Raw genomic sequence first — 23,415 nt, 5'->3', positions numbered from 1 at the left:
CCTCAGTGCAGAGGATGGAAGGGTGGCATAGCACACTTCACGCTGTCCCTGTGTCCCTTGTGGCTCTGCTCGGGCTGGGAGACAGACCTGGCACCACAGCAAGGTGGAGGCCAGCAGGGCTCTGAAATCAGTGACAGGTGCAGAGATTTAAAGCCTTTTAGTTTAAATTGAGCTCTCCCCACGGGGGGACCCTTCTGGCCTTTGGCTGCTTGATTCGCAATTACAGGCGGGTCCATCTGCCAAGATAACACTGGCGGTAGCGCTCAGGGCCAGACAAAAGAGCCGGAGGCTCCTTGCAGGCACTGATGGATGGTGGAGGTGACAGAGCAGGGCTTTGTTCTGCACTGCCGGCCTTTTTCTACTTCCCCCTGCCCCCCCCTTGGTTGCTCTCACAGCTCAGCAGGCAGCCAGCAAGTGTGGGTGGCCCACGATGTACTGAGAGGAGCCCTGAGGATTGCCTGAACGCTTTATTTCCACCCCAGAGTGGTTCTGTTCCTTGGTGCTGAGGGGCTGAGCCCTAGGGAGAGCGGAGGAGAAGAAGGCATAGAGTCCAAACCCAGGAGATGGGGATTTATTGGTGGAGGTTCAAAGGCAAGGCCCCAGGGCCAGTCGTGTGGAGGATGGCGTCTGCCAGGCCCCAGGAGCATTGTTGGGGTGCAACATGGAGGTAAATGTAGAAGGAATTCTCACTCTCATCCCCAAGGCTCACAGCGGCACAGGACGGATGTGCCCAACGCACAGTAACTGGTAAGGCACTTGAAATGAATACAAGCAACAAGGCAATCTGCTGCCACCCTCCTTCCCTTCCTGCCTCTCTAGGGTGCCTCGCAGATTAACCTTAAAGAGAATCGGGTGTTGGTAGAGCGCTGGTGCCCCCGGGGCTCAGGTTGATGGTGTATCACAGATGGGCATCATGGGCCACGCTCACTGGTAGAACTTCTTGCCTGGGCTGTTGGTGTAGTCCAGCAGCAGCTGGCACGGCGTGAACTGGCAGCCATAGATGGCCTCGTACTTCCGCAGCTTGTCCACCAGCTGCTTGGCACCGTAGGAGTCCACGTACCTGAAGGGACCTGGAAGGACAGGAGGGGATGTGCTGAAGAAGGGAGGAGAACCAAGGCTACCGGAAAGGTGACAGCACTGGATTTGGCCGATATGTCATGGAATCATAGAATCCTTAGAGATGGATGGGACCTCTGAAGGCCATCTAGTCCAACTCCCTGGCAGTGAACAGGGACACCACAGCTACATCAGGCAGCCCAGGGCCTGGTCCAGCCTCACCTTGAGAGTCTCCAGGGATGGGGCATCAACCACATCTCTGGACAACCAGTGCCAGCACCTCACCGCTCTCACTATGAAAGGCTCCTTCTTTACATCTAACCTAAATTTACTCTTTTTAAGCTTAAAACCATCTCGCCCTACTATATCACCACAGACCCTGCTAAAAGTTTGTCCCTCCTTTCCTGTTGCTCCCCTTTAGATACTGACATGCCACCCTCAGGTCACCTCACAGCCTTCTCTTCTCCAGGCTGCACAGCCCCAGCTCTCTCAGCCTGTCCTCATAGGAGAGCTGTTCCATCCCTGGGATCATTTTTGTGGCCCTTTTCTGGATGTGTTACAACAGCTCCACATCTCTCCCATACTGAAGACTCCACATCTGGATGCAGCACTCCAGGTGAGGCCTCACAGTGCAGAGCAGAGGGGCTGGATCACTTCCCTCACCCTGCTGGCCATGCTGCTTTTGGTGCAGCCCAGGATGCAGTGTTGGCTTTCTGGGCTGTGAGGGCACATTGCTGGCTCTCATCCACCAGTACCCCCAGAGGTCCTTTCCAGCAGGGCAGTGCTCAATCTTTTCACTTCCAGCTTGTATTGGTAATGGAGGTTGCCTTGACATAGGTGCGAGACCTTGCATTTGGATTTGTTGAACCTCACAAGGTTCTCTTGGGCCCATTGCTCAGCCTGTCTAGGCCCCTCTGGATGGCATTCTGTTTCTCAGGGGTGTTGACTGCACACCACACTTGGTGCCATCTTGCTGGGGGTGCACTCAACCCCACTGTCAATGTCATTGAGGAAGGTACTAAACCGTATCAGTCCCAGATAGGACATTCTCCAGAGGAGAACCCCAGCTGCTGACACAGGAAGCCAGCACCTCATCCTATGCATGAACCCAGCCTAGAGGGGAGAAGAAGCATGCTGTCATCTTTGTGTAGACCTTTGTGTCAGACCAAACAAAACCAACAGTTGAAATGTGCACCCTAAAATTGGCAGCAAAGCTTTGAGTGTTTCTGCATTCCAGAGAACACCTTAGGGGTACAAAGCTGCCTGCAAGGAAGGGGACAAGCAAATTATTTTGATTCCACTCCTAGTCTGAGATTGCGAGGAGGGATGTACCAGGTACCTGACACTTACCTCCCAAGCAAGGTGGGAAGCCCAAACCAAACACAGCACCAATGTCTCCCTCCACAGGACTGCTGAGGATCCCCTCCTGCAGGCACATGGCTGCCTCGTTCACAAACCTCGTCACCAAGCGCATCTGGATGTCCTCATCAGTACAGCTGCAAGGAAAGAAATCGTTCAGGGCTGTGCAGCTTAAAACAGTAGAGAGTAACAGAGAGTATATATAACAGAGAGTATGTGAAGAAAAAAGGGACAGGGAAAGGACCGTGGAGGAATCTTTTCTCATTGGAGTCATCCCCAGCCACGTGAGGTTAAGGACTGCCAAGTTCTGTGCTATGACTTGAGTCAGGCAAGTAAGAATGCAAGGAGTTGATCTGGCCAGATGGGAGCTGCTCCAGGAGACATTTCAGTGTCAGGCTGCACAACAGGTCTGAAACATGAAGGCCATGGTTACCCACCTGCTCTGACAAACCCAGCCACCACAGGAAACCCTTCTGTAAAGGTGTTCAAGCAAGGGCTGATGAATTCAAGGATGCTCTACTATAAGCATGGGCTCTCTCGAGCCAACAGCCTGCTCCCCTACATGGTAGCTGGTAACAGCCACCTGGCATTCAGAGTGACCCTGTGTTCAGTGCTGTCCTTCAAGGCTCCTGGTGCAGACATTGTGCTTGGAGCCAGGAGGAGCTGGACAGTGCAAGAGCCAGACAACAGCACTGCTCAGCACTGCAGGTACTTACACTTCAGGTTTAGCTGGCAACTTGAACTGCGCCAAGACCTCATCCATGCCAGAATTCAAGCTCCTGTTTTTCACCCCCTCCTGGTAAACATAGAAACCCTTCCCTGCCTTGCGACCTGCCAGGGGAAATAAAAAAAGACAGTTACATCTTGCTATTTGTCTCACATGCTCACAACACCTTTGCCTCTGACCTCGTGACTCCCACTTCTGTTAGTGTGAGCAGATTCTCTCAGCACAGGCAGCCTCTCTGCTCTTCACAGCAAGACTGTTTGCTGCCTCACCACGGAGGGAGGGAAGGGGCTCACATCCAGCTGGCTCCTTGGCAAAATGCTGCCACTTGTGCCAGGCCCCAGTGCCTTCATTAGGTGCAGAGGACAGCCACATAATGTCACCATTTGCATGGCTTTGGCAGTAAAAAAGATGCAGTCCTTGTCCATAAGAGCAAGGGACAGAGATGACAAGAAGTGAGTAACTCTAACTGCCAGATTCTGGCCACAGAAAGGGCTGTTTGCAGGGTGAGAGCTGCCATAGCCCAGACACAGGTCCCACTGCTGCACATAGCTCTATCCTGGCACGCTCAGAGGCATGGCTGACTCTTGAACCCAACATGAAACTGCCTTTACCACATGGACAGAGCCACCACCTTCCCTCCAATGGAGCTTCTATAAATCTCAGGTCAGAGCTTGCTTCATTTCAGCACATTCACTCCCAAACACTTGTTTCTAACATCCCTGCATGTGCAGGTTCAATGAAAGAGCGAGACAGAGCTTTATGGCATCCTGCTTGCTGCTTTCACTCTCAGCAGCATCTCTGCCTGCAGAAGTCATTTCTAAAAGGAAGGTCCCAAGGCCTACTCAGGGTACAGCTTCCCATCCCTTTCCTAGGACTGTTCTGCCTGCTCTCACCTGAAGCAGAAGAGGCTGGTGGACGCAAAATACTTTCCCTTGGAAAAAAAAGAGGGAAAACGTTGGATCACAACAGCACAGCATCTTACCTAAGAAGCCTTTCTGCACCATGAGCTTGAACAAACCGATGTTGCCACCTCCAAACCGCTCGCCAAAGGCCTTGCCGAGATCCTCAGCCACATGTGCAGCCACGTCCACACCAACCTCATCAATCAATGTAGCAGCACCCACCGGAAAGCCAAAGGCTGTAGAGATGGCATCTATTTTCTTTGGGTCAATGCCCTCCTGCAGCGATAGAAGGGAAAGAAGTGACATCTCTGGAAACCCACTGTAGGGGTAGAAAGGCCCATCTGGGGTCACAGATGGTGACAAGCCCCATTAGCTGCTTGAGAACAGAAAGGAGCAGTGTAATTGTGCTCACAGAGCTCCCAGTTCTCCCCTGACTTTGTACAAAGAGGAAAACCCCAGGCACCACATCTCAGCAGACCACATTACAGCCAAGAAAAGGCTGAAGATAACCACAGGCACCAAGTCTGGTGCCTCACTTCATTCATCAACACAGGGAGATGAAAATTCCTTACAGCAGGCAAATTCCATGCAGGACAGGACTCTTTTCTGTAAGATTCCTTCAACAGAGCAAAAACTTGCCCAGCTCAAAGCCTGAACAGGGCAAGGTCACCAAGGACATGGTGGCAGGGATTTGCTCACTGTCTCGTGTGCTGTGCCATGGCCTGATGAGGACAACCTGACTCCTACCCCACAAAGACTCTCTCAAGCCTGCTCTGGTCAGGAGCAGAGCCAAGAGAAACCTGTGTGTACACCCCTGCCATTTTCCCAATCACTGTTTTGAATGCTGAGTTTGTAACACTGCACTCTGATTTGCAGCCCTGGATTCAAGAACTTTTGGAGAGCTGCCTTGCAGGAAATACATGGCACAGCACAGAGCAGACCACAGTGCAGATAAAGGGGAGTCCTTGTAACTGCGATGCAAACTCTGCCTCGTGTGTTTCTTAAATGGTTTGAAATCTAGATCCAGCACTGCAACAATTGTCCAAACGAGCTTCCCAACCACTCTGTGTGAGAGGACACGTATCTAATAAGAGTCTGAGTAGAGGAACTGGGCCAGTGGTTTGGAATCCTGTGGAAACCCATCATCAGACTTCAATGGAATTTTATACCTTCTGAGTATTTTCAAGCCAGGATCCGGGCAGAAAACCCCTCCCTATTGGACACCTGGGGGTCTGGTTTAATAAGTGCTAATGGTTCAATGTGCAGCTTCAGCTGCCTGTCAGGGATGTAGTGAGAAGACAGCCACTTTGTGGGTTTACCCTACACCATTAGTTCCCCTGTCTTGAAGGCTTACCCCATTTCCCTTCTCAGCCAGAACTCAGGCCAGGCTGACAGGGCAAGGAAGCAGCAGAATTTACACTACTGTTTGGTGGACACAGTATCCAATGGGATACACACCTGGAGAACTCGGCCCACTTCTGCCAGCATTGGTGCCAGGCACCTCGTGGTGTAGAAACCAGGTCCATCCTGGGGAAGAAGAGCACAAGAGGGAAGCAGGTGAGAAAAACACTTTCACCTACAAATCACAGCAGTTTGTTCTCAGGTCCTGCCTCTCTTCTCCCTCTGCTTTGCTTAACTCTTTCTCTGCACTCGCACACGTATCACACAGAATTTAAATCCAGGAAGAGGATGGTTACTGTTCATAGGCCCCTCTGTCCCTGCATCTACCCAGACAGAAGAGGTAGAGGGGTCCTGCCCACACTCTGTTCCATCTCTGATGCATCTACAGACTGCAGCCCCCTAGAAGCTGCTTAGAGCAGGGATGCGGCTTCTTATGCTGATTCACCAGACTTCTCCTGTGTGTCCAGCCCTTCAAGGCTGCTCCAAGAGACATCTGAAGGATCAGCTAGGCATCTGTCTTATTCTAACCTCCATTTTCACTTCTCTGCATGAGTAGCTCATGTCATCTTATCCAAAGCCACGTGAGCCTTCTTTCAGTGCACAAGCCACTCTTATTTATAATCCCATCTTGTATTTTGTGCAGCATTCCCTCACCTTTACCACAATGACAACTTTGCCTTGTTTGAGGCCAACAGCAACAACAGAAGCAGTTGTGTCCTGGGATGTTTTGTCTGTAGTGATGATTTCCAGCAGCTGCATCTTGTCAACAGGGGAGAAGTAGTGCATCCCAATCACCTAGGCAGGAGGAAGAGCTCAAGGTTAAGACACATTCTATGTCACACTGTGAACTACTGGACAAAACTGCATCCCTTTCCAGTGGGAGGACTCTTTTCTTCTCTCCTCAGCTTTCCCAAGGAAGCAGCACACATCCCACAGCTCTTGCCTTAGTGAGGATTTAGGTAGGATGATTACAGGATCAAGAGCGTGGCTCAACCCTCTGCTAATGGTCTGGCAGCAAAACTTATCGACCTGTCCAGGAATCTCAGCTGAGCTCAGTCTCCAGGTGAAGCACAGGCACTGTGTGATCTGCAGGTGCTCTCTGACCTGACCTAGGAGAGCAGCAACATGCTTGGGTGGTGCTCCTTCAAGAGTCTGGATGTGGCAGAATCCCTGTGTACAGCTAGTAATGTTTCTTCTTGGGGAAAGGAAAGCAAGGGGGAGGGGGTGATGAAGCCTATCTAACAACCAGAAGGCATGATTTCAGCAATTAATTACAGAGATAAGTAACAGCATTTAAGAGATGATTATTCATCTGTATGCCTCTTCCTCCTAATGTGGCCATGTAATCAGGATGTCACCTTCATTCGTCCTGGAAGCTACACTTGGCACTAAGACCTGCACAAGTCAGAGGCACCTTGGAGGACATTTGCAGTCTGCAAAACTAATCAAAGAAAATATGTTAATTAGTTAACTGATTTCCTATTTGTTTCCCCATAAAGAGTCATTACACAGGCAATTTATTCAGCAAGAGGATGTTATTTGCAAGTATGAACAACTAAGATGCAATTTGCATTTCCAATGCAACTACGGTCTGAACAACAAACCAAAAAGAGACTCATGAAGGTCACTGAATCCTCCAACAGTGGGGAGGGCACGTTGTTACTCTATGACCCTTACAGGCATCCATGGAACTTGTACAGTAAGATGAGCTTCTCAGGCAATGCATTGCCCTGGGCAGCTTTTAGACCATTGCAGAGTTGAGGACACCAGCCATGGGCAACTTTACGTTTATATTTGTGGAATAATTTCCAGCTGATCTCTACAGCTTCCCTTTCCTTCTCCTCAAGAACCTACTGCCTCCATATCCTACCTACCTAAAAAGCCTGGCTGCCCCTTTGGTTTCATCACCTCTGAATTCAGTCTCCCAGCCTCCAACTTTCCTTCTCTTTTTTGCTGCCAGATTAGTGCCTTCTCCCTGAGGAGGCACATTACCACTGTGGTAAGTCACTCCTACATCTAACCAGCCATTAAAATGACTTAGGTCTCCCTGTCTGAAGTGTTTCTCAACTTGAGACTAATGTAGCTTCTCTGCCCACCGTGGGTATTAAGACATTCTGGGGAGAAAGCAGAAGATCTCAATGCTTGTCTACAGCAAAACCATTTTGTCAATACAGACAACTCAGCACAGAGCAGACTCACAGGCTCTTTGGTACTGGTTACTCACCTTCTCTGGCCTCTGGCTAGCAGCAGCAATTTGTTTGATTGGGAGGGCAGATGTGTTACTGGCGAAGATACAGTGAGGAGGGGTTACCTGTGGCAGGGAGTAGAACAAACACTTTGAATGCACTGAAGTCAGATGTGATGTACAGAGTCTGAGAGAACAGTGCTAGCACAGAGCATTCCCAGCACCTGCTAATGCCTGAGACATGAGGAAAACCTGATTTTCTCTGTCAGTGTTGTAAGTTTGTTCTAAGCAGCAGCCCAACTCAGCCAGGCCTGACTTCCACTGGGGGTCTGCAGTATCAGTCAGTCCCAGAGCTCCTGTGACTCTGCAGTCCACTATAACCACACTGGATGAGGTGAGGGACTTCAGAGGAACACAGGCTAACTGCTTTAGCAAACAGTTATTTCCCCAAGTGTGCTCTTGAACAGAGAAGAGCAGTGGCAGCAAGCCAGGGATAGGTAAAGGACAAGCAGTGGAGATACCAAAGGACATTACTGTCATTCTGTGCTCCAAAGAATGCAAGATTTTCTGGAGTAGCTCCCAGGAGTCAGGGAATGTTGGAACTGACCCCGTTCAGCTTGGAGCTGTTGACTCCTTATTCACAGAAAGGGAAGACTGGCCTTGACACTTGCCCATGTACTGAAATGAGCAACTAGCAGCATAAGATGTGAGAAATTCATTGGGCCAAATACCCTGCGCCTTCACCATACAGTGGCCGTGTCTGGTGTAGTTGCTCAAAACCAATACTCACAGCCTCCACTTCCTTCAGCACTTTGTGCTTGATGTTAATGTCCTCGAACACAGCCTCGATCACCATGTCTGCTTTCTCAAAGCCCTTGTAGTCTAGCTGGCCCGTTAGGTTGCTGAGAATAGAGTCCCTCTCAAACGATGTTAGACTCTTCTTCTTCACCTTGCCATTCAGCCTAGGGAAGAACATCTGTCAGAGCATTTCTGTGACAATTAATGGTAGAAGCTTCCAGAGGAACAGTGGTGTCACAAGTTTCCGACTGCCAGCAAACAAAGGAATATTTTGGCTAAGAGAAGCCCCATCCCATGCAAACTCCTGCAAGCTCACGTACCCTTTGAAGACTTGCTGCTGTCCTCTGTCCAAGCCTTTCTGCAATGTGTCTTTCAAAATGGTCTTCATGCCTTTATCCACTGAAACCTGTGCAATCCCAGCTCCCATGAGCCCTGCTCCCAGCACTGCCAGGGTCCTGTAGAGAAAGCATGGGGGGAAGGGGGAGGGAAGCATTCAAAGCTGGAAATAGCTGAATTTCCATTGCTGTGGTCAGACTCGCACAGATAAGAGTCACAAAATCATTACGACTGGAAAAAACCTCCAAAACCATCAAGTCCAACCACCAACCCATCACCACCATGCCCAATAAACCACATCCTTAAGTGCCACGTGTACCCACTTCTTGAACAGCTGCAGGGATGGTGACTCCACCACTCCCCTGGTCAGATTTCCAATGCTTAATCACTCTTTCAGAGATGAAATTTTTCCTAATATCCATCCCGAATGGTGTCCAAAAAGGCACTATTTTTAACGCAACGAGATTTAATTTGTGGGTGAGACCTCCAGACGATGGAATATTAACATTCCCAAGGTTGGAAAATCTCCCTTCTGCTTTTCAGGACTCTGGATCAAAAGCCTCTCAACAGATGCCCTCCAGCTCCTCCTTCACACACCCCACATTTGCACTCACTTGACCTCTCGCTGAGGTGTTCCAAACTTGTTCTTCTTGCAGTGCACCTGCCCGTGGTAAAGTCCAATCAGAGCCTTGGATTCATTGGTCATTGCAAGTTGGCCAAAATTCTGGAAGAAAGGGAATAGGGAAGCAAAAATGTAAGTCTTTAACACAGCTGTCACTCTCCCAAGCATGCACCATCAAAAATATGGCCATGGGTCAGCACCTACACATAGATGAGTCACCTGGAAATGGACGCTCAGAGCACCTTTTGTGCTGGGCACAGCTCATTTTGCACCATTATCTCCCATGCAGGCCAGCAGTAAGGAACTGCTTTGCTCAGTGTCATTTTCCACGCACAATATAATGCAAGGAATATATACCTCTAACACACAGAAGTGTCTGCAGGAGTGGGGGTCTGCCAGAGAGCAAAAGCAGCCATCATTTTTGTGTGCCCATCTCCTTCCTCCCCAACTAATGCATTCAAAACTCGTTTCCACTCATCCTGGGAACCTCCAAGCATTGCTCTGGGGAGGAACATTCACTGGCAGGGTAAACCAGAGGTGAAGCTGCTGCCTTGCCAGATTTGAGGGCCTTACAGACCAATGCAGGAGCCACTTCTGCTTCCCCCAGTGATAATAATTTACAGACAAGAGACTAGAGCAAGAAGCGACCCTTTCTCTTCCATGTGCATCCTGCATTAGCTAGGACCATTGACAAGGCGGCTTCCAAGTGAAAGGGTCCTGCACTCAGACTTTAAGAACAATCTCTGAACAGGCCAATTCTCACTGACAGCAGGACTCTGATGCTATTTTCAGAGGATCACAAAGAGGCCACAAAATCAAAGGCCTGCATAATCTCTCAGCATTCAGCATGAAAGAGGAAAGGAGACAGGAAGACAAAAGACAGCCAGGGTACGGCGGCTGCAAACTAATGATGTTGTCTGAGCCAAATCAGCTAGGGAAAACCACTGATATAATGGAGCGTGCAGCAGGCAGTATCTTCCCTCACTACTGTCCTCTGAGTTAAAGGCTTGTTAAAACATCAGAAATGAGAAGATTGGAAGAGAACCTGTGATTCTCCTATCCTAAAGGGAAGGAGGAGGCATCAGAAAAGGCACGACACAAACTCTTATTCTTTAGGGGTTCCTGGTAAGATCTTCGCCCTGCTGCTATTCTCAGGAAATAAACCACTCATTCTTTTCTGTAAGGAACAGAATATCCCGAGTCTTTTATTCGGCATCAGATCAAATGTGGGTGGAATGAATAACTAGAACAGACAGTTCTGGGGAGGGGGGGAGGAAGGGGGCGCATCTAGGAGGTCACTGCTAAGGTACAAGGCAGACAGCTACATCTCAGACCAGGACTTCATCACCAGAAGAGAACAAAGCAACCTACTGACAAAGCATGAGAAACTGCTGGATGTGCCAGACAGCAGCATGAAAAGCCGATGAAGGCTGCAAACAGTGCTATGTGAACGGGCTGCATTTCAGTGGTGGTGAAGGGGCAGTGATGTGACAGATGGCCCAAATACACAGATAAACAGATGGGCATGTTGCGGATCTTCTGGGGATCCACAAGTTGCAATGCCAGCAGTGCTCAGGTAATGACATCAGAACCACTGTGCAAGGCCGGGGTTACCTTATCTGTATCAAAAATACTAAGTTACTAATTACTTTACAGTTTTTGATGGTGAACTCAACAAACATGGCATGGAAGTAAAGAACTGAATGGAAAGGAAGGACAAAATAGGGGTTTATTTCACAGAATCAATGAGTCACAGAATGGCTGAGGTTGGAAGAGACCTGTGGAGACTGTCTTGTCCAACCCCATTGCTCAAAGCAGACTCAACTGGGGCAGGTTGCTGCACTCAGCTGGGTTTTGAACACCACCATGGAAGATGAATCCATAGTCTCTGGCCAACCTGTGCCAGTGTTCAAACACTTCCATAAACAGAAATAAGTCTCTCATGTTTCAGTGAATTTATTGTGCTCTGGTTGTGCCCTTGACCTCCAATCCTGCCACTGGATGCCAAAGCATGCAGCTATTCCTTCTTTATTGCTTCTGGTATTTATACACACTGGTAAGATCCCCCCTGAGTTATTCTCTTCTCCAGGCTGAAGAGTTCCAGCTCTCTCAGCCTCTCCTCATGTGTCAGACGTTCTGGACCTCCAATCATTTTTGTGATCCTCTGCTGGACTCAGACCAGGCTCATCTGCCTGTTGTGGAGACTAGAGCTGCTCCTCTCAAGGGGCAGAACTTGGCACTTCCCTTTGCTGAACTTCACAAGGCTCCTGCCTGCTGAGGTCACTCTGAATGGCCAGTACTAGCAGTACTCCCACTGGAGTGGTTGCTAAATAAGGCCAGCTCCACTGAGAGATAAGGAAAAAGAAGCCCTACTCTGTGTAGGGAAACCACTGCTGAAAACAAACAAGGACACCACAAAAGCATCACCTCTAGGTTACCCATCCCATGTGTCAAACAGAACAAACAAATATTGCTCAGATACATAGAGAAATCAAACACAAAGCCCTGCTATGTGAAACCTAGATCAGTGAACTCAGCTTGCTTATTCCCAGCCCAGGAAGACTAAACAGACAGGAATGAGAAGAAACACAAATTGTTTCCACAGATGAAGAACCTTGAAAAAAGCCCCCCAAAACTTAACCAGAATAGCAACAGAAAACCAACACAAAACCAGTTCTGTTGTTCAGGATAGGCCTTTTCCACAGACCCGCTTGCAGTAGAGCGGGCAGGGATCCAGGCACCTGTGGAGAATGTTATCCTTTGTGTGTATGGTTAAACTCACCACACAACTATACAGCTTATTTATTGCTACCAGGGATCTCATCTTCTTACCTGGGATTCAGCGAGGTATCCGGTGTCACGCCCCTGATCAAGACCAGTCTTTACGACCTATTTAAAAACAATAAAGATCTCCCATGACTAAAGGCACATCCATCAACAGCTGTGCTATCATAATTGCTTAGATGCACCTCCTGTTGTCACCAGTGACCGCCCTCCAGTATTCAAAGGGCACTTCAAACACTCTGGGTCCTGTTCATGTTGTTGGTATTTACACACAACTTATGGATTCAGGAATTGTTTCAGTTGGACTCTGCTCCTGTAAGGTCACAGCTCTCAGTTAGAGGGTGACATTCACAGGTTTTAGAGGTGAAAAGTCACTTAAAAGAAACAAAAATCCAACCAAGGATAATGTCTGTAATACAATGCCTGTTTTAACGTTTTGTGGGGTTAGAGTTAGGAAAACAGCACTGGTTTTATTGACAAAGCTTTAGAGACAAAGTATTCCAAGTTAAGCATTCCCTCACTTGGGTTTCATAGAATCATAGAATGGCTTGGGTTGAAAAGGACCACAATGACCATCTGGCTCCAACCCCCCTGCTGTGCTAAGGGTTGCCAACCACCAGAACAGGCTGCCCAGAGCCACATCCAGCCTGGCCTTGAATGCCTCCAGGGATGGGGCATCCACAGCCTCCTTGGGCAACCTGTTGTTCCATTACCATAGAAACTGACAATCATGTTCTGGGAAGCTATTCTGAATTTTACCATGTTTGCTGGGCAGACCACACAACTAGCTCCCATCTTCTATAAAGATCAGTCAGTACCCATAGCTTGGCTCAGAGGAAGGAAACACCAACCCCCTGTCTGTTGCCATGTTATTTACCCCAAAAATCCATCTTCATTTAGGTGGTTTTTTATGTCTCACAGTGAGCATTACCTCAATGATTTTCAGTGGAGCAGGGTACAGTCCTTTGGTTTGCTTCTGAACTTTGCTCTCCACTGTCTTGTAGATTTGCTGCCTCACAAATGGAAGAGCCATCGCATAGTCTGTTAACTCTGCAAGATGGAACAAAGCATGTGTCAGCACAGTGGCCTGTAATCAGCCTTAAAATTACAAAACCAACAGTTAAATAGTAGTATCACAGAATTGCTCAGGTTGGAATGGACCTTAAGGATCACTGAGCTCCAACCACCCTTCTGTGAGCAGGATTGCCAACCACTAAACCAGGCTGTCTAGGAATTGATGCAACCTGGAGGTGTGAATGTTGTGTAGCTGCAATAAGAGTATGCACAAAAAACTCAGCTAATCACAGGTAGCATGATCTGCTAAGGAGGGCACCTATGGCTTTCTCTATGGATAAGTCTTTTCTAGGGCTAAGGTATTCTCCTAACGTAACCGCAAAGCAGAACTGAACAGAGGGATGTCATAATTTCCAGGCTCTGTTAACTGCACAAGGGCATGACTACAGAGGATCAGTGCAGGGCATACCAACATGTCACTCCTCACCTGATTACATAAGCTTTGTACAGAACCTAAACTGCACAGAAACCTTCTAACTACCAACCCACCTGGCTCAGGAGACAATTTACAACATCAAATAACTTTGCTTTGATGACAAAACTATGTAGGAGCATGACCTCTGAGCAAGGCTGGATTAATATTCACTACAGTTCTTTGGCTTGGGCTGTGGTGCCCAGACTTACTCTGTACTAGTCCTTTTGATCTCTTGGCAGACACAGTCTTGTTGGCTAACCCTCTGGCAAAGCCAATTGCTACCTCCTCCAAGTACTCAATTGTTCGTGCATCTGGAGCCTTCACACCTGGCCCTGTGAACAAAAGAAAAGTCTTGAGGAAACACAGCAGAATTTATCATTGATGAGAGGGTGTGACAGTGACAGGATATTCCTTTTAACTGCTACCACTCTGCCCCCTCCCTGCTTGACTCTTCTTGATTCTGAAGGTCTCCCAGATATTTAATGTTCATACTATTCATACAGAAATGCCAACATGTCAAATCCCAATGGAAGTCAATGGCTGTACATCAATTAAACACAAACACTGATTTCAGAGAAGAACAGAAAAGCTTTGGTTGGATGGGAACACGGCCAGACAGTCAGACCTACTGCTCAAAGCAAGGCCAAGTTCAAAGTCTGGTTTTAACTTGAGAATTCCATCAGGTTACTCAGGAATGGCCATGAATATGTTTGGTCCGGCTCTGAATATCTCTGAGAATGAGGATCCCATCACCTCTCTAGATCCTTGTTTCACTGTCTGACTATAAAGACCTTTTTCTAACACCTAACTATCATTCATCTTGTTGCTGTTTGTGCCCTTTATTTCTCACTCTTTCACTCTGCATAAGTGCAGGCACCCCTAAAATATTAACGGAACTCAAGTTTTCTGCCTCTCTCCCCCTCTTGTTGCACCCCTACTTCCTTATATACCATAGAAAGTCTGCACAACATTGAGTGCAAAAAGTTTCTCAATTGCTTTAGCTAGTACTACACACAGCAACATTTAGCCTCGATGTCCTAACTGTTGCAGTATCTTAGCCAAGGGAGCCTCAAGCTATCAACTAAAATGTGTTTTATTACATAAAAGGCACATGCTAGAGTTAGATTAGGGCACACCATTAGGCACATCAAGAGAACGCTGTGGAGCACCTTACTGAAGGAGAACTGCTTGCAATGCATGAAACCGCCTCCTTTCTACAGTCAACTAAAGCACTACCCCAGCTGAATAAAGCTACTTTCATGCAGACATTGAGAATGAACATGAGAATACTCAGTAAGAAAGCCCCTTGGCACTGGGTGCTATTTGAAGGAACAAGAAATGCCTCCAGTGCTTGCACATCACCTTTTTTGTGTTCCTTCTATATCCTAATTTGGTTTGAGTCAAGGGTGGTAAGTTAGCTCTTAAAGGCAATTCACACTTAATACACACAGTGGTAAAGCTTCATCAGCAGATTTAACTCAAGGCCGTGTACCATGGAGCTATTTTATAAGCGAGAACCAAGCTAATAACATCTCATCCAGCTGGTCTGAGACAAGGCACATGGGAGCTTCCCTTGCATTTCTCAGGGTAGACAGCAGCACTTTAAAAATAGGTACATATATTTTCTTCGCATTCAGGAGCACTTGGAAGTGCAATCTGCTCTGCAGCCTGCAAGGTATATATCACCATCCAGCTGAAAGTCAGTTAGCAATTCAGACTGCCTAAGCTGTGGGGGGTTGGCTTCTGCTCAAGATCTTGCCACTGGACTTAACATCTGCAGGCTGCATAAGCATGACAGATTCCAGTCTGCTCCTCTGACATGATAAATGAGGAATGCAGGTTCTCAACTATATTATGAGCTTAAGCAAGAGAGCCGACACGCCTGATGCCCTCTATGCTAACCTTCCCCTGTTCATTTAGCTTTACCCTGACATTTAAAGATCCTTGTACCCATGCTTCAGCAGTGGGAATGAAGATTATCCTGCAGAGAACGGTAATGACTTTGCAGTCCACATGCTCTGCTCCACATAGACTGTGGCATCAATGGCTTCTCCCCCCATTAAACTGGAGAGGTTCACCAATGGGCAGCAGCTTCCTATCAACTGAAAGGCAGAGTGTCTGACCTAGTGGGTCCACCAGCTGGTCAACTAGACCCATCTTCTTTGCTTTGTCAGCACGGATATTCCTCCCAGTCAGCATCATATCAAAGGCAGCAGGAAGTCCCACCTGAAAGCATAGAAAGGGGGTTTTAAAAAAGGGATGACATCGTGCAGCAGAAGAGGCTGCAGAGTAAAGTTTTTCTCCTCCTTACCATCTTTGGTAGGCGCTGAGTTCCCCCTGCCCCTGGCAGGAGTCCCAGTAATACTTCAGGTGTTCCCAAGATTGTTTTCCTGTCCTTTGTTGCTATTCTGTAGTGACAAGCAATGGCAACCTTAGGGGAAAAAAAAGGAAAAGACAACTAAAGGTTTCCGTGGGAAAGACCACAGAAGAACTGGGCATCCATCAAAAATGTCTCTTGTGCACACTGCTTTGGCTTTCCTCCTAATTCTATTCTGAGTCCCTAACTCAGCTGCTCAAATTCCTTCAGTGCTCATTCAAGGCTTCTTCCAGCACACTCAGGGCTGAGAGAGTAACAAGGAGCTACTGATGTGAACATGAGACTAACAATCTGAATCAAGCTACTTTCAAACCTCGTTAATTTAAATCTCATCGAGACCTTTAAGGGCTAGAGTCATACAATGCATTTAAAGCACAGTCCCATTTACTGATCAACCATGATATAATCACTTCATCACCAAATCCAGATCAATCACCGCTGTGCTTGTAAGAAGATGTGGTTACTTAAGAAGTACGCAAGCAACTCAAGACTCTATTCCTATGATGTTGTTCCACTTTAGCAACAGATTTGCTCTACGAGTTACTACAGTCTTAGTTTACAATACACTGAGTGAAGATTATGAAGCAGATACTACATCCAGCTGAAGGGGGAAGCGAGGGAGAAGGGTACACAGGCCAGGGTGGAGTCCGGCCAGGTTCCCCACACTCATCCCTCCCACAGGAACCTTTAAAAGAACAGAAGCTGCTGGGATGTGAGACACATTTGCAGCCTGAACTCCGCCAGCAGTACTTATGTAAATACAATGCCTGCTGGAAACAGCCTGTTTGCCCCAGGATGCTCTCATCTAAATATTATTCTGGCCCACACACATCATATCTGACTAGCTGCCTTCTGACAGAAGCAGGAAAATTAGCATGGCAGAGCTCTGAAGCTCAGAAGCTCCAAACCATTAACTTGCCACAAACTCGTTTGAATGGATGTAATGAATCCATGTCAGGTCTCAAAACCCTCACAGGGCAGACCTGTGGGCATCATATGGATAACTTAGAGAACCAGTGCTACCAACTCCCCCTGCTGCTCAGCAGACCCAGAATTGCTCAATACCTCCAGTCCTCCTCCCAGGCAGGAACCACTGATGGCAGCAACTATGGGCTTTGGAGAGTGCTCAATTTTTTCTAGCATCTTCTGTCCTTCCTGAGAGAGCTGAGTCACTTCCTGAGAAGTCTTGCAGGCTGCAATCATGCTGCAGTGAGGCAGAAAGGCTGATCAGAACTGGAAAAGCACTGAGAAAACAGCAATAAAATGGAGAGTGCTTCAAGGAGTTTGCTCCCCTTTTCCCAACAAAGCTCCAGTGACTGACAGACAGGCCAAAGCTATTCAGTCCCACAGTCTTAGATTAACGGACAACGCAGGAAGACTACTAAATTCAGTGGGTTAAGTCACCACACGATGACACTGGTTCATGCTTGCAGGCAGTGAATGAGTTTCCTTGTGTCAGGGCTTTGAAAGGCTTTGGGGGAGAAGAGGAAGGGGTCATAGAAAACCTCAAAGCACTTGCCAGAAAGGGTGTGGGGAGAATCCAGAATCACTTTTTAGAGAAGCAGATGGCCAAGGATCTGATGCTGCACTCCACCAATTAGAGACTCCCTCAGTCAATTATTCCCATGGAGGCTAGAACTGTTTGCCAGACAGGCACAATTCAGCAGGCTCGTAGTGCTGAGGCCAACAGGCACCTCTTAAATGCAGCCTGTCCTTTTGCTCTGCTCTCGCTACTCCCTCCTTCCCACCATATCACATATCAAGTGCCTGGCCTTATTCATGGGCAAAGCAAAAGGTAATACGCTTTTTGAAAGGCTGGTTTGTCATTTACCTTCCTGAAAGCTTAGAGCTTTCTGGCTTTCATTGTCTTTAAACAATAATTCTGCCCTGCCTGAGGTCAGGACTAACAGCCAATTGCACTCCAGGTCCCAGCGAAAGCACCCACACACCCTGTGAGCTCCCCACAATGAATGGCCTGGGAGGCTGCTTGGATGCTTCACATGGCAGGAAGCCAAGTCCTGCCTCATTGAGGGGCCATACTGGCAGACAACCAGGCACTCAAACCCAGCTTAAATGAAGCTCTGCATGTAAATTATCTGCTCTTGTTTTGTCCCAGCCCAAAGCACAATGCTAACCCCGGAGCCAGGAAAGGAACTTTCCTTGGCTGCACTCCAGCATGCAGGAAGGAATGACCCAATGCTACAAGCAAATCAAGTTTAATGACGAGCCATGCTCCTTTTTATCAAGGTCCTGACTTCGTTTGAGCAAGCTGCATATCCGGTGCACAAGGATTCACACCCAGCCTCTGTCTCATCCCTGGGGAGATGTCGGTGACAAACTGCTCAGACTGCACAGCACACCAGGACTCTGACCCTGGTTACCAGACTTTGGGAGAAACACCATCAGCATAACTTGTAACACACCCAAACTTACTCAATATCTGCTCCGGCAATGAAAGAACCTGGCTTTGAAGAGATGAGGACGGCACTTCTGATTGCTTCATTGGTCCAAATCTCATTCATTACTTCAGTAAACTCTGCATTCAATTGTTTGGATAGAGTGTTCACCTGAAGGCAGCAAACAAACATTGTAAAGGATGGAGATGGTGGAGTTTAACATCTGATTAAACACTGAACTAAGCCATTCAGGAACTTCCCCAGCACAATTATAATCATAGAATCATCAAGGTTGGAAAAAACCTCTAAGATCATGGAGCCCAATTGTCAGCCCACCCTCACCATGCTCAATAAGCCACCTCCCTCAGTGCCACATCTCCATGCTTCCCAAACACCTCCATAGACAGTGACCCCACCACCTCCCCAGGCAGCCTGTTCTAATGCTTCATTGCTCTTCCAGACAAGAAATGTTTCCTAATATCCAACCTGAACCTCCCCTGGTGCAACTCGAGACCATCACCTTTCACCCTCTCATTAAACATCCAAAAGCTCACTGTCCAATTTTTACTATGTTCACAGCTTTGAAAGGCTGCAGGTTAGGGATGTTCTTGGTCTGAAATCACAGCATTTTCATTGCCTCATCTGTACTGCAGTTGAAACAGTACCTTTGAATTTGGTGTGTGGAAGCGTACAACAGCAACATCTCCTTTGATATCATAGCTCACGTGGGTTCTAGCTGGAAACAAATGGAAACACGTTATCAGCTTATGTTCAATGGGTTTTAGATGAACTCACATAGAAAATCTTCAAGCTTACCCTGAAGAGCAGTGGAAGTGGAGACATTACGGCAAGCATAGCCTAAAGAAAAGACATTGCAGACGTTAAAGGAATGCTCAGTAATCCCAGCTGCAGTGTCCCTTGTTCATGTACCCTTCTTATGCCAAGCACTGTTACAGAAAATCCTAAACCTGCCTGCTCCCTCTTTAAGGCTCTGTGCTACCACCAGGGTTCAGCACACTCCATGCTATGGAAGTGACCTTCACACACAGCTTCCAATACAGGAATGCCAAGCTGAGGGCAACAAGCAAAACCTCATTACTCAAATGGTGAGAAGAGACAACAGGGGAACAAATGGGGGTATTTTGCCATCAGGGTGCACAGTTCAACACAGTAACTTTCAGATCTTGTTGCACTTTGGGGAGTTTGAAGCCTTCAAATTACATGCTCCAAAGATCAAATAAGTGCCTGACAATACCCAATGTACATGATACTCAATGTATATAATTACATATACTGCAAAAATACACTTGTGCCTGTGACCTGTGCCAACACAAGCATTACTTCATAGACAGCAGGGAGTGCACCTGGTAAAGCAAAGCACACAATGTATATTCTCTCCTCCAATCTCTATCAACTAAATACCAGATCTATCCCTACTAATTGCAGGTGGAAGCACCCAGACAAACTTACTATGTTTTAAGCACTCCAAAAACTCAGACCATCATACAAACAAGTTCTGTCTGCAAGTGAAATCCCAAATCTCTCTCTTTTTTCTGCTGAGAAACTGTGTTTTGTCCAGTGACCTTTTGCTACACAAATGAACTCCAGCTCTGCTCAAGTGACCTTGATCCTGACCAACAGGACCTTCTGCTACTGCAGACCTATGCTGAATCACTGCCAAAGCTGTTTTAAGTCTGAAATCTAGAAGCATTACTTCTTACACCATAGTGCATACCTACCAATGGAAAACTTAGCTGGGGGAGGTGTATTGTTCAGTGCTGATAGCAAATTCAAGAGGAAAACAAGCCCTTTCCCATCAGTTTGGTAGAAAATTCAGCAGAGAAAAGCTTGCAAACCCTCCAGGTCTCCCTCCCCTCCCCCCCCCCCCCCCCCCCCCAATAGCCCCATGACACAGCTTAGGGCTGCAGCTCCCCTGCACTTCGACCCTCCTTCCATCCCACCGCAGTGCTGGCAGCAGGCTGTGACCTTTGTGCTCCATTCCTCGTCTCCTACACACACACAGGGCTGAGCTGCAGGATGGAAACTGTGCGTCGCTCTGCACCCAAATGCCATCTTATAAACAACGAGTGAATGGATTTCCACTCCAAAGTTATTTGCAGGCCACAGGTTGTGTGGCCCAGGTTGAAACGGCTGTGGCCAAACTCAACTTCCCTTAGTGAGCTGAAGACAGGTGTTTCTGAAACTAAGCACACAGATGAGCACGGCTTGACAACAGTCTCTTTGCTGAACGATGCTCCTCAGCATCACATCTGCACTTAGAACTCAGCAGTATTTTAACCTGGCAAAAAACACCATCACTGTTCTGACAAGAAGATGGAGGCCGTCTGAGTTCTTTCACTTTAATCCTGCATTACTTCCAGGCATACCAGGAAGGAGAATTACATCAAACGAATCTGAGTTGCAAAGCAGATGATCGTGTTCTCCTTCCACACCCACAACCAGATTCTGGTAGAGCAGGGACAGCAACATCTCTTCCCAGTGCTTACCAATAGTCTTCTCCATTGTACGACCCCAATCCAAAGTAATAATAAGAAATACCTGAAGAAATGAATTAACCTTATCCTATGGCCAACCATTCTTTCCTCTTTCCAATTCCTACACACAGAACAGAATGTTTCTGAGAAAACCTGAAACCTCAAATTCTACTTTGCTTTCAGGCTTAGCAAAACAAAAGACAGGAAGGGGGGGGGGGGGGGGGGGGATAAAACATTCAAGAGAAAGGCTGAACAAATCTCACCATATTTTAAATACAAACTCTTTGGGGAATGGTAGTGTCATAAGAGTGAGAGCAGCTTAATAACCAAGCGAGGTTTCATCAGCCTGAGAGGCTTTTCTTACAGATCCCAGCATGATCGTGCTTTTAGTTTTGGATGTGGAAGATATTTTCCACGTTTACTTGGTCACAGCCACAGCACGCCTGCTTCAGGAATCAAATCATTCAGCAGCAGTGCTGGGAACTTGCCTAGATCAGAGGCAGAAACCCCTCCTTCGTGATTCTGAAGGGAACAGCACAGCATCAGGCCAGATGCACACTTCTGCCATTTCACTAACGAGTCGCTCCAGCATTAAAACGTTTAAATACAGACTGATTTTGCCTGCTTCACTCATTCCAACTGAAAGACCGTCCGGAGAAAGAGTGCATCATAAAATTGCTCTCAGGGCTCGGCACAGAACTTCAGATGCAGCAGAGATCAGAAAACACCTCTTTTCTGACACCTAGCCAGGACCCATTTCCTCCCACTTTCTTTTCTACTCCTTCCCTACCCAGCACTTCCCCATGCTCACCCAGAGATGGCAGACCACTCGAGCTGGGAACGGGATCCATAGGTGGCTGAGAAAAGATTCCTTGTAGTCCTGAGCTAAGCTGAGCAAAGCCAACGAGCTGCAGCACTTCCAGCCTCTCCTGTGAGCTGCAAGATGGGAAATGTCTGGCACACTGAGCCTCACTGTCCCCTCCGGGAAGCTGTCAGCACACGTAGCTGAGCAGGTACAGCTTGCTCCTGAGCTTTTCTTTAGCCTACTTACTGCCTTTTGCATGCTTTCTGGCCTGCCCTGGCTAGGTTTGCATGCTGCTTGATAAATGCTTTGTTACAGCAGAACAACACTATTTAATTATGGTAAGTGACAGTAGCTCCAGGAGTGTAATGAAGAACATTACTAGAAGAAACAGATCCACCAATGATGGCCCCAGAAACCTCTGGAGTTGCCACAGTTCTGCTTGTTATCAACTGCAGAACTCTGCTCCTGTAGCAACTGGGTCACGCACAAATTTGCTCCAGCATCATATGAAGACAGGCATTAAGTTCCAGGAAACACTGCTTACTTCAGCTCCACGTCTATAGAAGACTCTAAGGCCCTTGAGAGAGAAAAAATTGGCTGCTTCCAACAGCCTGAGTTTTGTTCCCAGGTCTCACTTGAGGTCCTGGTGACTTCTCTCTATGGAACTTCTATAGGGAAGCAGTGTGAACTAGGTCAAGGAGCAAATGCATAAGGGAGAAATGTTTGTACACCAGAAATAGGGCAGACTGTGGGACACCAAAGACACTTCCCCAGCCATCTGTGGACACCTTGCACCCCTGTGTGCACAAATAAGTCCCAAAGACAAAGGTGTTCCCCCCTAGAGGGGCGGAAACACTGAGGTGAGAGCAACTCAAGGACACGGAGACAGCCCTCAAGGACAGCCCCCCACAGGGGGGGATCCCTCCAAAGGGGTGAGATCTCGACATGGGATGGCAGCTCCCTCAAGGAGGGATGCACCCAGGAGTATCACCCCCCTGCAGGAGCCCCCTCACCACATACCTCAGCACCTCCCATCCCCACCAGCCTCCACAGTGACACACACAGACAGAGCCAACCCCACCCAGTGACCCCCCTCATGAGTGGACACACCACTTCACAGCCCCATTACCTCCCATATAACCTTAACGAGGCCCTCACCCAGCGGGATATGAGGCCCTACGACCCCCCCCCAACCCCTCACAGATCCCTCTGGTGACCTCCACACGCCAGCATACCGCCCTCCACCCCTCACAAACACCTCTAGCGAGGCGTCCACAGCACACCCCCCTTCCCAACACCACCCCTACGATCATTTAACCCTCATAAACCCCCTCCGGTGACACCTTCACATGTAGATACACCTACAGCCCCTTCACCCCTCACAAACCCTCTTGTAAGGCCTCCACGCCCCCGATCCAACCACCCGTCATTACCCTCCTTGTAAGGCCACCCCCCCCCTCCTCAACGACCCCACCGTCACACACGGCTCCCCCCCCACCCGTAACTCACCCTCAGCCGCCGGGCGGCGAGGCGGATAATACTTCGTAGCGGCCGCAAAGCGCCCCAAGCTGCCAATAGCGCGCACTGCGGCCGCCATCTTGCTGCGCGCGAGGTCGAATGAGGGAGAGGCCGCCAAGGGAGGGGGCTTCGCGCAGCGCTTGGGGCTGCCCATATCAGTGCCTG

General features: G+C 48.1%; 1 protein-coding gene across 1 annotated transcript; it reads right to left on the bottom strand.

Annotated features, from left to right (window-relative positions):
* Window positions 1–142: 142 nt before the first annotated feature.
* Window positions 143–23,358, bottom strand: HADHA (hydroxyacyl-CoA dehydrogenase trifunctional multienzyme complex subunit alpha). Its single transcript, XM_072331441.1, has 20 exons — window positions 23,242–23,358; window positions 19,249–19,290; window positions 19,098–19,168; window positions 18,470–18,603; window positions 17,102–17,240; window positions 15,971–16,090; window positions 15,783–15,885; window positions 13,869–13,991; window positions 13,102–13,220; window positions 12,219–12,275; window positions 9,379–9,488; window positions 8,749–8,883; window positions 8,421–8,592; window positions 7,670–7,756; window positions 6,100–6,240; window positions 5,503–5,571; window positions 4,125–4,320; window positions 3,132–3,246; window positions 2,407–2,552; window positions 143–1,070 (listed from the first exon to the last, which is right to left on the bottom strand). The coding sequence occupies exons 1-20, from the start codon at window positions 23,327–23,329 to the stop codon at window positions 925–927; spliced, it is 2,313 nt and encodes a 770-aa protein (XP_072187542.1). The 5' UTR covers window positions 23,330–23,358; the 3' UTR covers window positions 143–924.
* Window positions 23,359–23,415: the final 57 nt, after the last annotated feature.

This window comes from Excalfactoria chinensis, chromosome 3 (genome assembly GCF_039878825.1).
Source record: "Excalfactoria chinensis isolate bCotChi1 chromosome 3, bCotChi1.hap2, whole genome shotgun sequence".
Classification (NCBI taxonomy): Eukaryota; Metazoa; Chordata; class Aves; order Galliformes; family Phasianidae; genus Excalfactoria; species Excalfactoria chinensis.
The sequence above is the reverse complement of the archived record's forward strand: the minus strand, read 5'-3'. Positions and strand labels throughout refer to the sequence as shown.

Coding starts and splice junctions, on each gene's coding strand:
- HADHA (XM_072331441.1), bottom strand. CDS start 23,329: ATGGCGGCCGCAGTGCGCGCTATTGGCAGCTTGGGGCGCTTTGCGGCC. Junction 6,241..7,669: donor CTAGCCAGAGGCCAGAGAAG/GTGAGTAACCAG, acceptor CCTCCTGCCTAG/GTGATTGGGATGCACTACTT. Junction 5,572..6,099: donor AAGTTGTCATTGTGGTAAAG/GTGAGGGAATGC, acceptor CTTCTTCCCCAG/GATGGACCTGGTTTCTACAC.